We start from the raw sequence: 17,137 nt of genomic DNA on the forward strand, positions 1-17,137 counted from the left end.
TACATGTCTGAAGAATTTTCTACATTGGCTGAAGTTAAACACTTATTAGTTAAAAATAAGAAAAAAGTGAATTTTGCTAACATAATGTAAACTTGTATTCTTTTTATTAATAAGCTCATAGCTTTCATGGGATTGTTTCAGCCCTAAAATGAACTTTCTAGGTTCTGAGCAGCACCAATGTTCATTCAAGTCTAATGGAGTGCCCAGCACAGCAGCTTGCAAAATTGCACCTACTTATAACTTTTTCCACAGAAAGAAAAGGAGTACTTGTGGCACCTTAGAGACTAACCAATTTATTAGAGCATAAGCTTTCGTGAGCTACAGCTCACTTCATCAGATGCATATCGTGGAAACTGCAGCAGACTTTATATATACACAGAGAATATGAACCAATACCTCCTCCCACCCCACTGTCCTGCTGGTAATAGCTTACCTAAAGTGATCATCAGGTGGGCCATTTCCAGCACAAATCCAGGTTTTCTCACCCTCCACCCCCCCACACAAATTCACTCTCCTGCTGGTGATAGCCCATCCAAAGTGACAACTCTTTCCACAATGTGCATGACAATCAAGTTGGGCTATTTCCTGCACAAATCCAGGTTTTCTCACATTCCCCCCACCCCCATACACACACAAACTCACTCTCCTGCTGGTAATAGCTCATCCAAACTGACCACTCTTCAAGTTTAAATCCAAGTTAAACCAGAACATCTGGGGCGGGGGGGGGTAGGAAAAAACAAGAGGAAACAGGCTACCTTGCATAATGACTTAGCCACTCCAAGTCTCTATTTAAGCCTAAATTAATAGTATCCAATTTGCAAATGAATTCCAATTCAGCAGTTTCTCGCTGGAGTCTGGATTTGAAGTTTTTTTGTTTTAAGATAGCGACCTTCATGTCTGTGATTGCGTGACCAGAGAGATTGAAGTGTTCTCCGACTGGTTTATGAATGTTATAATTCTTGACATCTGATTTGTGTCCATTTATTCTCCTGTTTATTTGTACTCCTTTTCTTTTTGCGAATACAGACTAACACGGCTGTTACTCTGAAACCTGTCTTTTTCCACAGACAGCACCACTTTGCAAGTGAGAGCTAAACTGTTGCTTTTCAAAAAGAAATAATACTGGCTATTTTTTGCTTTCTTGCTGTAATTATCTATAAAGCTTTTTTTTCAAATCAGTAAATGCAGTAAGCCTGGAGCCAGCAAACTACTTACACACACCTGCAGGAAAGGGAGAAAATTGACTGTACTTTTGAAGTGCTCAGTGTTTACGTGAGATCTTGTATTTTGGGTTCAGATCTTCACAAAGGAAGTAATTTGCCCTGCCAAGCCCTGGGATATAAATAAGCTGTTAAACCTGACTTATTGCCCTTGTCTTGGCATGTGATACACAGACAACATTCAAAAATAATGACAAGTGGTACCTTAGTGCACGCTGGTTTTCAAAATTACTGTCATTGCAACAGAAGTTTAAAGTTTTGAAGACCAAAAATAACCTTGTAGTTCTAATGTAGGAGTTTACCTGGTGTGCGTATTTGAGGTGCAGTTAAAGATTGGCTAATCACTGATGATTTTACTATTGCAATCTTTACATCCTTATCTAATTGTTCCTTGATTTTATGTGGTTTGTTCTGCACTAGTAAATTAGGTAGCCCTGATATATGCTCTCTTGTGTGGCTATTGGAGTGTGAATGATCCCATGTAGACTGGTAAATCCAACATTTGGAATTGCTTAGGCTATTAAAAGGGTGGAGAGACTAAACTGAGGGCATGGTTATCATTTTTCAATACCTTTTGCATATAAGAGAAAAAGAAGATATTGCTATCGTGCTAAATACGTACAAGTGTTTCATGACTCACAACAGATGCGTTCCTCACCTTTGCTCTGGCCCCTGTCAATGGTCCTAAAAACCCAATTCCAACTGAGGGAGGAGTCCAGTGACTCAGGCACCAAGGAAGACAGACTTACACATAGCCCTGCTCAAGAAGCCCATTGCGTTTCTGATCACAGCTGTGACAATGTGATTTGAACCCCCAAAGCTGGTTCTCCAAAATGATGAATGGAGGGTGAGGGGGTATGTTGCTATGTCTTGTCCAACGTGTGGCTTCACTCATCTAATTTCTCCTACCTCCTGCACTGAGGGAAGTGGGCTGCGACTTTGACTTCCAGCCAGGGTCCCTGGGCAGGCCTGAGGGCATAGAGGGGGCAACCCAGCTAAAATCCACACTGACTGATGCTTTTAATAAAGTTGCAGTTTCTGCATGTAACCATACTATGGCAAACAATATGTGTCTCATTATTTCCATGTCCACCTCCATGAGAAAAGTATCAAGCAAGCTGAGCTTTAGAAAGAAAATGTATATATTAATCTTTTGTTTTTCCATGAAAATGGTTTACAAAGCTTTAGAAGAGGCACCAGATCTTAATGAAAACAGCCAGAGAAAATTCATGCTTATCTATAATCATTGTTTGTCTATCCATTAGAGTTGATCTCTGAAGCCACCACATCTACTATAGCAATTTCTTTCCTTCCAGGATATTCCAGTACATTTGCTTTGTATTTAAAAAAGATAGTGTTTTTTTAAAAAAAACGTAATCCTAAAAAGATGTTAAAAAATTCTAACACACAATGCTACATGTAAAGAGCTTACACATCTGGTTGCAGATGGAGATCCCTTAATTTAATTCTCTGGAGGTTCTGTACCAATTAATATATAACTATCTTGTAATATGTACATTTAAAAAGGGATTTGTGCTGGAAATGGCCCACCTGATGATCACTTTAGATAAGCTATTACCAGCTGGACAATGGGGTGGGAGGAGGTATTTTTTCATATTCTCTGTGTATATATAAAGTCTGCTGCAGTTTCCACGGCATGCATCTGATGAAGTGAGCTGTAGCTCACGAAAGCTCATGCTCAAATAAATTGGTTAGTCTCTAAGGTGCCACAAGTACTCCTTTTCTTTTTGCGAATACAGACTAACACGGCTGTTACTCTGAAACCTGTCATTTAAAAAGGGATGTGGCTGCATTATATGTGGAACAGCAGACGTGACAACAATAATACTCTATTCTAACATCAATGTCCCAAAAGGAATTCTGAACTTTTTATACTCAGGGAAGAACAAAACAAAAACTTAAGAGACATTTATCAAGGTGTTTAGGTGTGAAAACTTGATCTCCAACATTGCTAAAATATGACACACTTCTTAAAATTCTTAGGGCCATATCCTCAATGAAGTGCCACTAACTTCAAGAGAGCCAGGATTTAACCCATAGAGTTTTACAATCATCATGCATATTTCCATATTAAAAATACAGAGGGACAGATCTCAATCTGTTGGCTTCTACGGGCCTATGTTGATACAGAACAGCAGAGGATCAGGCCAAGGTTTTTATTTCGATAAATCCAGTTTAAAGTTGAAGCTACATCAACACAAGTAGCAATTTTGCTCCTCCCACTTTGCTGTCATTACAAGATGATATTTTCATTTGTAAATCACAGCCCAACAGAGTAATCTTGATTGTGTGGTTTAAAACCACAGATGATCGTTTAAAGAAAAACAACTGAAAAAATGAGTTCTCCTATTCTTTAAATGTTAAATATCCCCAACTCAGTTTTAAATCATCTTGTTTTATTGGCCATTGTCAGGTTTCACAGAAATGTTGTAGCTTAAACAGGCTAAACAGAAAAGAGAAACATTTAGCAAGGCTAGATGGGTGCATTCCTTTGCAAAATGTTAAGTGCAGAACATTTCAATGAAGCGAACTTAGGAGTGTATTTTACAAGTGTTTTTTTTTAACTCACCATTATAGATACAGTATGGGAACTAGAAAGGATTTGGAAATATTTGCAATTCTTTTGCTTAGTGCTAGGGCCTTCGGTAGGGTAAAATGTTCTCTGGTATACTTGAGAAAAGCAGGCCAGCAAAGAAGAGGTACACCAAACAATGAATAGCAATGGCTGCGCAAACATTCCCAACTCACAGCCAGGATTTTCAAACTTTCCAACTGTGACACAAGTGTCAACCTTTGGTAATAAAGACACCAAAATAGCAACAAGATAGAAAAAGAAAAAAGGTATATTTTCCAAACCAAGCGACTGAAGTGTTTATTTTATAAAATCAAGACTTTTTTAGCATAACCCTGTCTAGTGTGTTGGGATGCTATGCGGGAGGTTGAGGTTTTGAAGCAACTTTGGGGATTTTCCTTTATAGGTCAGAGGTAATAGAGCAGATTTTGATGGCAGTAACACTAGTATAAATCCAGAGTAACTCCAGTGAAGAGAGGTAAAAAATGCATGTGAAATCTATAATTGCTCCATTGACTCTGCATTTACATGATTGTAATGAAGATCAGAATGAAGTCCATTGTCTTTGATCTGTGGGGTGAAATGGATGCCAGTTACATGATGGATGTCCCCTGTTCACTGATGGTTTAAAAAAAGAAGTCTGAGCCACATCATTGGCTTTGCCCTCTCCCTTTGCCCTTTACAAATGGGGAACTGAAGCACATGGTGGACCAAGTGACTTGCCCAAAGTCACATCGGAACTGAACCCAGGTCTCTCTAACCCAAGTCCCTAACTATTAGACCATCTGTCCTAGCCTTCTGCCTGCTCTAAGCGGAATTTCTAACTTCCTATGGATATCACAGACATACGAAAATTTGCATTACAGTAATTAAAGTGAGTGCAAGTTTCTATGAGCTACAAATTGAACTGAAGCAGGGACAAAGGGAATTGTGTGTCAGGGATCAGCATACACAATATGTAGCATTTCTGGGGGAAAAAAATGAAGTTTTTCCTTTAAAATAATAGGTGTGAAGTGCTTGCTTGAGACAAGATTGTATCTTTTGCATCTGGGCGATTATGTTTTCTATTTTTGGCATGAAACCATCTCAATGATGTAGTTAAGGACGATTTCCAGCTTTGTGGCAAGAGCAAAAAATGGAATGGGTACAATTTATTTGCACAGATAATTTGTGGAGTGCAATGAGGTGAGCAAATAGTCATAAATTTAATCAAAGACTCTTAGCTCTGGCCTGCCTTCTTATACTTACACTGCTTATAACTCCCTTCCCCTACAATTTGCATTGAGATTCCACCCACAATTGAAATCTGCACTCCTCTTCTCTACAGAAAAGAGTAAACTGCTCTGAATAAAAAAACAACTCTTAGCCTCCATTGCTAAAATGTAGCTGATTCCCAAAACTAGGATAACTCAAAGTTGACCATGATGAAAGCGTTCAAAGGTCTGTTATGCCCTGATCCTAGACCTCAGATTTATGTGCCTGTGATGGTAATCCCAGTGTTTAGTAATATCTCTTCCCAATAAATTTATATATGAAAGAGAGAAGTTTTAAATTAGTAATAGCAGAAAAAGAAGTGGAAGCTTTAAAAATCATGGTATGGCCCTTTAATCAGTTTATACATGCACATTTAAGCAGAGAATAATACCTGTAATACTTTATTTAATGCTCTGATGCATTACATTTAAATAAAATAAGAGCTACACATGGATAATTTTTCTAAAGCAAGAAACTCAAAAAAGTGATACTTTAAGGTAACAGATTGGTTAACTCTGTACAAGCTTTTTTAATCTAGGAAATCGATTGACCCAAATTTTTATTATCCTGACAAACTCGAATGGACAAAAAGGAGTTAATTATCTTAAAATTCAGAGAACAGTCCAATTTGGCTGAATGATTTACTCAAGACAACAGAAATAGTCTGATGTGTCATTTCTAACTACTGAAGCTCATACTTGGTTTTATTGGTAGGTGAAAAAAAATATGAACTAGATGGAAGTAGAACTCAGGTTTCTTGGCTATTATCCAAGATTCTTATGTAAATTATATATAGAGAATATGTATTTTAAAAAGAGCACAGCTTTTGTTAAAACTAACTATAAGGACTGGTAAATTCTCAATATCTTTTCCTTAACTCTGCAAATATCATTTGCAAACAGCAAGTAGATCCAGAAGCCAATTTTTCTGTCTATTTCAAACACTAAAATAAAACTTAGGATCATTGGCTTGTCCTAAAAAAGCTGAAAGCATAGGTGAAGAAGGCTGCTTAAAAGATTAATGTTCAAACAGTAGCACTCCTAAATAGAGAGCTTCCAGATCACAGATATGCTTGCATTTGATTTTAAGAGGGAAGGAAAAGCCACGCCACTGTGTATTGTTCCCTTAAAACAAAAGTCTCAGAGTTCACAAGCAATGTTTTCGTCAAGTTTCAGAGCAGGAAAGACCTTCAACAAATCATCTCAGCCATTTACTCACAGGTGTTAGGAATTATTCTGACTATTTTAGGAGAATGGGCTATTAAAAATATCATTCACTTACACATACTAAAATACACTTTATAACAGCTATTATTTTAAAACTACGTGCAAATTCATGTTGCACATTAGAAAGCTAAAGTCTATTTTGTTTGTTTTTTTCCCCCTCTTATCAGAATTAAACCTTGTGATTAGAGCATTGGGCCTGATGCAAATACCACTGAAGTCAACAGGAGTCCATCCAATCCATGTAAAGAAATCTACTTATGCCATTTACCATGATAATTGATAGTGATGAAATGAAGGATATTTACTAGTCTGAAAAAACTTGCTTGAAGCAAACAGAATTTTGTATTATAGTATCATTGTTGGAAGAGAAGACTAGCACTGATTGCTAATGAAGGCTGAGATCCTCCAAGCACACGAACGAGTTACTTACCATATAAGTTGCCCTACTGAACACAATGTTCTGATTCAAAGCCTACTGAAATCAATGGAAAGACTCCCATTGACTTCAAAGACCTTTGGATCAGGCCCTAAGTGTATAAAGTTACCCACAAGTATTTGCAGAATTAGGAATCTTATACTATTCACACGGGAGTTGTAAAAACATGAAAGGGAAACCATTCATTTGACAGAAATAGTTGACATTTAATTGCTGCAAGTTAGAGTCACAAATATTACTTACACTCAACTCTCTAAAATACAAATGGAAACACTAATTAGAAAAACTCCAGCATGCCAATTTTATATAGGCACATTCGTGGTTTGACATTGTTATGTAACATTTCTATATGACCTAAAAAAGTTCATTTCCCAAAAGTTTTTCCATACAATTGTGCTCTTCAAATAAGGCATAAATATCTAGTTTTAAGAAACAGACTTGATTTTCACAAAAATAAACAGCCCTGTGTTTTCAAAATACATTAAATGTGTTTTAAATGATTTCACTGTAAAATAAGAAAAATAATTCTTTTATGACCTGCAGAAACAAAAATCAAGATTAACATTCTATTAAAAACAGAGGGCATAAAAAAAAAGGAAAGTTGCAGTTCTTCCCCAAATGATTTTGATGTTGCTACCAACGTTGCTACAGTATGCAGTGCAAAAGAATATCAGTAATATCACAATGTAATGCTGGTCCTTCAAAAATGGACTCTTAAAATTGTTGCTCACTGCTTAAAATTGCCTAGGCCCAATCTATTCACAATAGTCAACAGACAAAGTTTAAGGACGTTATTGCTCACACAACAACAAAAAGAAATGAAGGGACCAAGATTTCATTACAATTTTTCATGATTCAGCACAAGGCATCTCTGCTTCATCTTACAAAGCATATTATGCTTTAGAACTCTTCATATGCTATTGGAAGACTGGGTGGGGTGAGGGGGAGGATCTACTAATATTTTTTCGCCTGTAAAAACGTTAGAAAGTAAAAATTAGTGTGAATCTGTTGGATTTTTGGTTTAGTTAAAATGCATATGTCAACTCTACTTGAGCTGTGTTACCTTGGTTTGTATTAGCTACCTGTAAAGGCTGACTGAATGAGATTCCTTTCATCGTACAGGCACTGCTGTCTTTGCTACAGTAATAAAGGCACGCTTTGATAGACAGTACAACTTCAGATGACAGGAAGCGACTGGGCAACTGCAAGGCGATGAGAGGTTGAAGGGAAATATCCTCAATTTCTCCAGATGGATTCTGTCCCTGAAGCAGCCACTCATTACCTGGAAAAGAAAAAGCATGATGTCACTGCCTTTTATTCACAAAGTTAAATCTCACAAGGTATCAATTTGTGCATGATTTTAGCTTTAGGACTACATATCATATTTTGTTACATGCAACAGTAGTGGAAACGTCCTTGGATTCTCCCATTCTGATTGAAAATTGAAAAATAATTCACAAATACTTCTTTAGAAGTAATTTTAGGTTACGAAGTTTTACTGTATAAAGCTTGGATTTAAACATATGGGTGCACCTTACGCTGACTGTCCTAGGCATAGGTAAAGCATCTCCAATATGCTTTGTTAGCTGATATTTCAATTTCCCCATTAACAGGAAGCTGTGCACATATATCAGAGACCTAATACTCAGGATAAGATGACTGAATGCTCCAAAAGTACATAAAATGTTAGATTCTTATGAAACATTTTCAAATAAAAATGTTGGCTTTATAATGGTTTACTGGAAGTTAATAATGTTTAGGCTGGCTGAGACCTGAAATTCCTGTGTGTTTAAATATTTAAGAGTATATAACAATATAGACATGCAAAATGAGAATATGGCTAATTTACTGCTCCAACCTATGTCTTGCCATAAGTGAGACAGATGAAGTACTCTTTTGGCGTTTTTCATAAAATAACTACAACTTCAAAAAAAAACCTGTTGGATTTATGAGCTTAAAATGACTTGTGTGCTAAACTACTTACATTCTACATTTTTACTAACCCTTAAACTATATGGAATATAAATACAGCTCTGTAACATCTACTAAAAACATATCAATCCCCTTAGTTCAAAAGATTAAAACACTGTCTAATTCAGTGTTGCAGATGAGTAAAGACAATTTAAAGGGCCATAAACTGTCTTTAGATTTGTATCTGCAATCTACTGCAGGAACAAATGTAATCAGGACCTTTGAAAATCTGGCCTCAGAAGTGGAAAAATAAGATTAAAAAATTTCATTCTTAACTTTTTAAAAATTTTCCTTTAGGTGATGCTTAGGAAAAGCAGACTGGTACGCCTTTCAATATACTTTTCTGGCACAAAGGAGTTCACCTAATTATATGCAGACTACATCTTTTTCTGAAGGCATCACTTATTCTCTAGACATCTTGAGATTACCAGTGGGTAGTTATGCTATTCTTTAAAACATCTAGGAGAAAAAATGTTCCCGGTTAAGTGTACAAAGATCATGAACTCACTTTTTAAGAATGGTAGGCAATATGGCGTTCATTTTAGTACAGAGAAATGTTTTCTATATACAATATCCTATGGTGGCAGTTTAATTTAGGCCCATAGTACCATAATAGCCCTAGTTTGGGTATGGTAACAGTGGGTGATTTTTACTAAGGGGGATGGTAGAGGCTTAGGGCTTCTAGTAGAACTTTTTACACACCTTTTTTCTACCATTAAAGTACTTGTGTAATTTCTAAATTCAACACTCAAAAGAATCCTAGAGATGGGATATGTTAAGGGTGGGGAATGTAAAAAGAGCAAAGACGCAGCACTAAGAAGGCATAGGTACATTAGCTTCCAAAATTCTAGAAGATATAGGGAGAAGCACATGTTAGTAAAGGAACGCAGAGAGAGAGACAGACAGACAGACAGAAACACATATCTAGGCACAGACTTGGCACTCTCAATTAGGGGGTAATATGACAGTTCTTCCGATTGAAAATGCTGGCTGATATTCATCTGAAGGATGTAACATTAGATAAGGAAGAAGCAACTAGTAGTGTCTTCTTAAGATGCTCACACACCAGTTTCCCAGTTGATTGTGGAGATTCTTTACTGCAAAATCAATCAACGGGGAGCATTTGTGCCATTCTTAGATTAGTCCAACATATGGCCTTTGTCTGAACAAAGGTCGGACTCACAATTGGCAAAGAGACAGAAATGTTATCAAGGGATACTTTACATATGTTTTGGAGGATATATTTTTTTAGTTTTCTTTGTAGTGTGCCTGTAATAAAAACATCCACCCATTTTCAGAAGTATATTTAAGTTAATTCCAGGTGAGATGAGCTTCCTAATTTTTCAAACTTTCAGGCTAATGCGTACATAAATTTTCCTTTGAACTTTAGCAATATTTTTCAGATACGTTAGAAATTACGGTGAGATGGAAAATGTACCGTATTCCATAGAAAAAGGCATAAATGTAGGCAACTACTAGTATTTGAGCCAGGCCTTAGCATGAACAACATTATTGCACTACACATCATGAATGTACAGAAAACATTTTAATGCACTCTTCTATGGTGCTTATAAATGTAATATAAGTATAACAACTGAGCACCTAGGAGACAATGAGCTTACGTTCACAACACTCAGCAAGGAAGTATTATTATTTGTCCCATTTTACACATAGGCACAGAGAGATTACACAAGAAGTCAGCAGAAGAGTGAGGAAAAGAATCCAGTTCACCTTGTTTCCAGTGAACTAACAACAATACAATCCACCCTCTAGTGTAACTGTGTGCCTTGCTCTGTATGTGTGTATATGTAGTATGGTGAATCAGGTTCAAATTTTGGTTTAACTTGAAAATAAGTTCTCACTCAGGATAAAAATGTGATTTCCATAAATGGTGTACATCATCTTTCCTGCTAAAAATTCTTAGTAGATCTGTCACCATCCCAAAAGACAGATGATGAGGGTGGAGCAGCCCATCCCCAGAAGACAACGGGAGGGCAACCATCTAAAGAGCATAAAGGGGCTGGGCTCTGATTGTTGATAATGAACAAAACTTGGTATTTTACTTGTCTGTCAAATACATTATACATTATCAAATACATTATTCACTCTGGATGAGTGAGCTAGTAAAACTTTCCAAGGCTGCAATATATGCGGTCTTTCTAAAAATGCAGGCACTTTACCTTCTGCTGTGAGAAACCAGGAACTGGGTGCTTCTTCAGTCAGCTTCATATTTGCAGGAAGGCTTAACCTGAATAAAAAACGAAGGGTCTGGCCGGGGGTTACACTCAATGAAGGAAGCTGGATGTTTGGTGCAGATTTAGGCAGTTTGGGGATGTTTGCCGTCTTATTGTTTTGGACAAATGGATGATCTACAACATCAAACATTTCAGTGTTCAGGATAGGCAGCTGTCAAAGAAACCAAAAGAAATATGAACTAGTATTTCTATTTGAAAGCCTGCTTTATGGTATAAGACTGCAGAGCATCTTGCAATTATAAATTCATATCACCAAAATACACAGCTAGTGGGTGAACAAGGAATTTGTACTGAAATTAAGATTTATACATTTCAATATATTTACTGTATAGAACTGGAACCCTCTTAACCAGCATTCAGAAATTCTGCACTGATGGGAGAGGGAAAGGGAAATGCCAAGAGAAATTTTATTTAAAAAAAAGAAAAGAAAATAATTTACCTTGAAGCAATATCAACACCCACATCTATTTTTTTGTGATTTTTTTTTGTCTTCTCTCACTTAAAATTTGAATAATTTCGTTGCAGATACCAGTTTAATAATAACCCAAGAGTGCTTTCTGTTAGCTTGGAAATAAACTATTCTGAGATAATAAAATTCTTGGTCTTCGACTGTGCAGATTATGCAGTCCAGGACATGATTATCTCATATAGCAGTGGTTCTCAATCTTTCCAGACTACTATACCCCTTTCAGGAGTCTGATTTGCCTTGCGTACCCCAAGTTTCAGCTAACTTAAAAACTACTTGCTTACAAAATGAGACATAAAAATACAGAAGTGTCACAGCACACTATTACTGAAAAATTGCTTATTTTCACCATATGATTATAAATCAATTGGAATATAAATATTGTACTTGCATTTCAGTGTGATAATTGAGCCTGTTTTTCACTTATAAGCCTTCTCTGAAGTCCAAGCCCCAGGCAATGGGGCTGAAGGAAGTAACTTGGCTTTGTGGAAACCCCTGTGGTGTGGGGTCTTTGGCAACTGCCCTGCTTGCCACTCCCTAATGCCAGCCCTGCACCTGCAATCCCCCTAAATCTCCCTAATCCCCCAGGTTGAGAAACACTGATCTAGATCAGCTGACGAATCCCCTGGTTGAGAACCACTGTCATACAGGAAGCACTGTACAGTTGGTATTTAAATATTAAACACATTAAAATGTAGAAGTTACCAAATTTATTTAAATACACTACACAGTTCTGAGGAAGACAGTTTAGCCTTTGTGTCGGTGTACCTACATGGCAATAGCTACTCAGCTATATATCATGCCATCATCAGACAGAGAAATGATATCATCATTCATTCACATCTGTTTTGCCTTATTTGTAATAAGCAAATAAGGTGGAATCCAGTTTTGAAAGGGCACTTAACTTGACCACTTATTTGTGAAGAAATCAGGAACACACAAAACTCTGTATTTGCTCATGCAAGATTAAGGGCCATTAAAAAAAATAGCTGTCAGTGCTAAACATTGTAGCTGTACTGGATGTGGAAAACATCCAATTTAATAAAACAAACACATATTTATGAGCAATACATGTGTTTATAAGAGAGTGACGGGGTATTTTGCTTCCCCACTGATGGACACATGAAATAAAAACAGCACGCTACCATTCTCAAGGTCTTTGTTGCAAGTGAACTTTGTTGTGCTGTGTTTTGCATTCCTACTCTTCCATATGCCTTTTGCCTTCATTAGAAATCAGAAAGATAGCTGGAGAACTACAGACACTGGCAACTGTACATGCAACAATATCAGCAAGAGGGTCTTACCAGCCCTTTCTTTTGGGACTTGATCTGGTGAGCTGCTCAGCAATCTGAACTCATATTAATTCCAATACGAGTTGTGGTTGTTCAGGGCCCTGATTAGGTAATCAACATCTTGCAGGACTGGGCCAACAGAGACTATTTCTGGAGGGATGAAGTTTCTGTATTCTAACTCTTTCATGCAAGTTTATCAATATCTTTCTCTATGCATAAGTGTCCTTCCCAAACTCCGAGCAGAGATGGCATATTTATTTTAAGCCTAACAGGATATCCTTAAAGTAGACAGCTTTTCTGTTTGTCCGATTATCACAAAATATTACAGGTATACATTTACTGCACTGAATAAATTCACCAACTATGCTATTTTATTCCACCCCAAATCACTATGAGCCGATTATGTAGGCTCATATAGTAGGAAAAACCTATAGTAATAATTTACCCTAACAAAATCTTGTGTCAAAAACTTTCAGTAAGTTTTACTTGCCATAGAAACAATTTTTGTTTCTAAGTCCAGCACTTTAATTTGATGATTATTTGTGTCAGCAATATAGAGCAGACGGCCATTCTCTTCAACACATAATCCTCCTGGTTCATTGAAAGTTGACTGCGTAAGGCTGGAACCAACAACATTACTTGCTTCTCCTGTACCTGCCAGTGTAGCACAATTCTTCATTTTGGGATCTACAAACTTAACCTAAGGAAAACAAAATGAAAACTCTGAAAAGTCATCAGAAATATAACAAAATCTTATGGCTAGTGTTTTCAAGAGTCACCAACAATTTTGGGTACCCTAATTATTGAGTGCCCACCTTGACACACCACTTAGCACTTTGAAAATCGAGATACCTTTAGGTGTCTCAGGTTGGATACCTAAAAACTGAGGCACCCAAATTCACTAGTCAGTTTTGAAATTATTGGCCAATTTCCCTTTTTTCCTGAAAATAAAGCTAGAAATATATATGCAGGACATATAAATAGTAAATAAGTTAATTACATTTTTTCTAGAACAGGCTACCTAACCAAAGACTAAAAGTAACCAAACTCATATCAAATTAGTCTTGAGTGAACTAAATGTATGTCCTAAATGTAGAAAACAACAGAACAGTTTTCTGTTAGCTATGAAGTAGAGTACAGGGCTATAGTTCTACTTCATAGGTCGGCAATGTAAACTATAAGAGAGATGTCTGAGTGGGTTATAAGAAAAGGAGTACTTGTGGCACCTTAGAGACTAACAAATTTATTAGAGCATAAGATTTCATGAGCTCACAGCTCACCTCATCAGATGCATGCAGTGGAAAATAAAGTGGGGAGATTTTATATACACTGAGAACATGAAATAATGGGTGTTACCATACAGACTGTAACAAGAGTGACCAGGAAAGGAGAGCTATTACCAGCAGGAGAGCGTGCGCGGGAGGGACGGGGGGGAGACGGATGGACGGGACAACCTTTTGTAGTGATAATCAAGGTGGGCCATTTCCAGCAGTTGACAAGAACAGCAGAAGGGGAAATAAACAAGGGGAAGTAGTTTTACTTTGTGTAATGACCCATCCACTCCCAGTCTTTATTCAAGCCTAAGTTAATTGTATCCAGTTTGCAAATTAATTCCAATTCAGCAGTCTCTCGTTGGAGTCTGTTTTTGAAGTTTTTTTCTTAAAGAATTGCCACTTTTAGGTCTGTAATTGAGTGACCAAAGAGATTGCAGTGTTCTCTGACTGGTTTTTGAATGTTATTATTCTTGACGTCTGATTTGTGTCCATTTATTCTTTTACGTAGAGACTGTCCAGTTTTGGCCAATGTACACGGGAAGAGGGGCATTGCTGGCACATGATGGCATACATCACATTGGTAGATGTGCAGGTGAACGAGCCTCTGATAGTGTGGCTGATGTGATTAGGCCCTAGGATGGTATCCCCTGAATAGATATGTGGACACAGTTGGCAACGGGCTTTGTTGCAAGGATAGGTTCCTGGGTTAGTGTTTTTGTTGTGTGGTTGCTGGTGAGTATTTGCTTCAGGTTGGGGGGCTGTCTGTAAGCAAGGACTGGCCTGTCTCCCAAGATCTGTGAGAGTGATGGGTCATCCTTCAGGATAGGTTGTAGATCCTTGATGATGCGTTGGAGAGGTTTAAGTTGGGGGCTGAAGGTGATGGCTAGTGGCGTTCTGTTATTTTCTTTGTTGGGCCTGTCCTGTAGTAGGTAACTTCTGGGTACTCTCTGGCTCTGTTAATCTGTTTCTTCACTTCAGGGCAGGTGGGTATTGTAGTTGTAAGAATGGTTGATAGATACCTTGTAGGTGTTTGTCTCTGTCTGAGAGGCTGGAGCAAATGCGGTTGTATCGTAAAGCTTGGCTGTAGACAATGGATCGTGTGGTGTGGTCTGGATGAAAGCTGGAGGCATGTAGGTAAGTATAGCGGTCAGTAGGTTTCCGGTATAGGGTGGTGTTTATGTGACCATCGCTTATTAGCACCGTAGTGTCCAGGAAGTGGATCTCTTGTGTGCTCTGGTCCAGGCTGAGGTTGATGGTGGGAGGGAAATTGTTGAAATCATGGTGGAATTCCTTGGATGGAATTCCATCCCACCAGCATCTAACACGGCTGCTACTCTGAAACCTGAGTGGGTTATGTTATCACCACAATCCAAGGATGGAAGTACTGCCTCATAATTAAAAATCTGGTGGGTATTTATATTGTTTTTAATACATATCCCAACTGCTTCTTTCTTTTGTTGACTTCCCATGCTTCCCTGCTGGACAACTTTCCTTCTTTTGGTCTTTATTCAGTGCTCTCTCTCATCAGGTATTTCTAAGCCATCTATCAATGTGGTATCTACAGCTGTATGTTGCTGAATGGCATGTTTCCTGTAACATATAAAAAATGAAGCCTGCCAACTTGCTTTGCTCCTGGCTCTTGAACAGTTTTTAAAAGAATAAATAAAATTTTCTTTGAAAGTATTGCAGAAAAATATATACCAAATATTTACTTTTCTATTTGTTTAAGAAAAGAGTCTTTTATTTAAATATCTACCATTGCAAATTGGAGAATTATTGAGTAACATTAGATACTTAACTCTTCAGCTTAAGTGAAAAAACAAACAAAAAACCCATATAATTTTGGGAATAATTTATTACTATCCAGGTGATTATTTTATTACTAAGAATAAATAATCTTAACATGCTTAAGCAAACTCAGGATTAAAGGCACATCAAGAAAATAATTTACAAGATTCAGCATTTTTTTGCTAACTTGAGTAACATTTTGCTATTCTTAAATTGTCATTTTTTAATTTAAAGGTACAGCTGTTCATGCTGAACAACTGTATGCGGTGTTATTGTAGCCATTTGGGTCCCTGTATATTAGAGAGACAAGGTGGGTGAGGCAACATCTTTCGTTGTTCCAACTTCTGTTGGTGTGTAAGCTTGAAAGCTGCTCTCTCTCACCAACAGTTTGGTCCAATATTACCTCTCAACTGGTCTTTCATGCAAAACAATGTAATTATTAAAAATTATAACCACAGACAAAGATTTTTTGATAAAAGTTTTCTGCTCTTGTATGTGAAGAAATAATTTTCTAATGTAATAAGAATTTTTAATGAGAATTGGATAATTTAATTAAAACTTTTTCCAAAATATAATCCGATGCAGCTCTTAAAAAAATCTAAGCCTTCTTCCAAAGACAATTCCTTTGTTTTATGTATCAAATGCTATAGCTTCAAAATTCTTCTAACAAGCATTCAATCACTTTAAATCTAAACATGAAGGCATTTTATACACTAGATGAAATCCTTGCCCTAATGAAGTCAATGGCAAAACATTCACTGACTTCACTAAGACCAGGATTTCACCCTCTATTCATAGAGTCTAACCCTTCTTTAAAAAGATTTAGGGTTAGCCTATAGTAGAAAAGGTTTGCTGGTATAGCTATGCTGGCAATCCATCGTAGTATAGACACAGTTTATAGCATAAAAAGGTGCTCTTGACAATACAGTTTATAATGATTCCCTGAGCAAAAAAAGCTATACAGACAAAAGCTCTTTTATGCCAGTAAAATTCTGCCTACACTAGGATTTTGCCCGTATAGAAAAGTCAGTGTGGGGGTGGGGGAAGAGGTGGAGAATCACATCGCTAACCAACACAAAGTTGTGTAGACCTGGCCAGGGTAAATAATTAGCTTATGTACTCAATTAAAACAAATCAATGAGGAATTACAACACTCACAAAAATAGGGATATAAAACATCTACATGTCACAATCTTTATCTCACCTCATGACTGGCCCATTGATGAGCCAATGAGCATAACCACCAACCCTTCTATCTCTCAGAGATATAGGAGGCTAAACGGATGAGGGGCATATCCTCTTTCCAAATTGCTCAAAGCTGAAAAGACCTCTGGTGGCTGTGACCAAGCATTCTGAATTACT

At 37.2% G+C, this 17,137-nt stretch overlaps 1 protein-coding gene across 5 annotated transcripts in view; it reads right to left on the reverse strand.

Annotated features, from left to right (window-relative positions):
- The window catches only part of NHLRC2 (NHL repeat containing 2), an 89,033-nt gene that overhangs the window by 30,193 nt on the left and 41,703 nt on the right, over positions 1-17,137 (reverse strand). For 2 of the 5 annotated variants that reach the window (XM_073354320.2, XM_073354322.2), the window contains exons 9-11: positions 13,204-13,413; positions 10,881-11,106; positions 7,812-8,011 (exon numbers count right to left, since the gene is read on the reverse strand). In XM_073354320.2, coding sequence (XP_073210421.2) covers positions 7,812-8,011; positions 10,881-11,106; positions 13,204-13,413 — 636 coding nt within the window. Of the gene's footprint in view, positions 1-3,000; positions 4,384-6,914; positions 8,012-10,880; positions 11,107-13,203; positions 13,414-17,137 lie in introns of those variants that run through there. The other 3 variants (XM_073354319.2, XM_073354324.2, XM_073354321.2) reach the window with 3 other exon arrangements.

The sequence above is a fragment of the Lepidochelys kempii genome, chromosome 7 (assembly GCF_965140285.1).
Source record: "Lepidochelys kempii isolate rLepKem1 chromosome 7, rLepKem1.hap1, whole genome shotgun sequence".
Taxonomy (NCBI): domain Eukaryota; kingdom Metazoa; phylum Chordata; order Testudines; family Cheloniidae; genus Lepidochelys; species Lepidochelys kempii.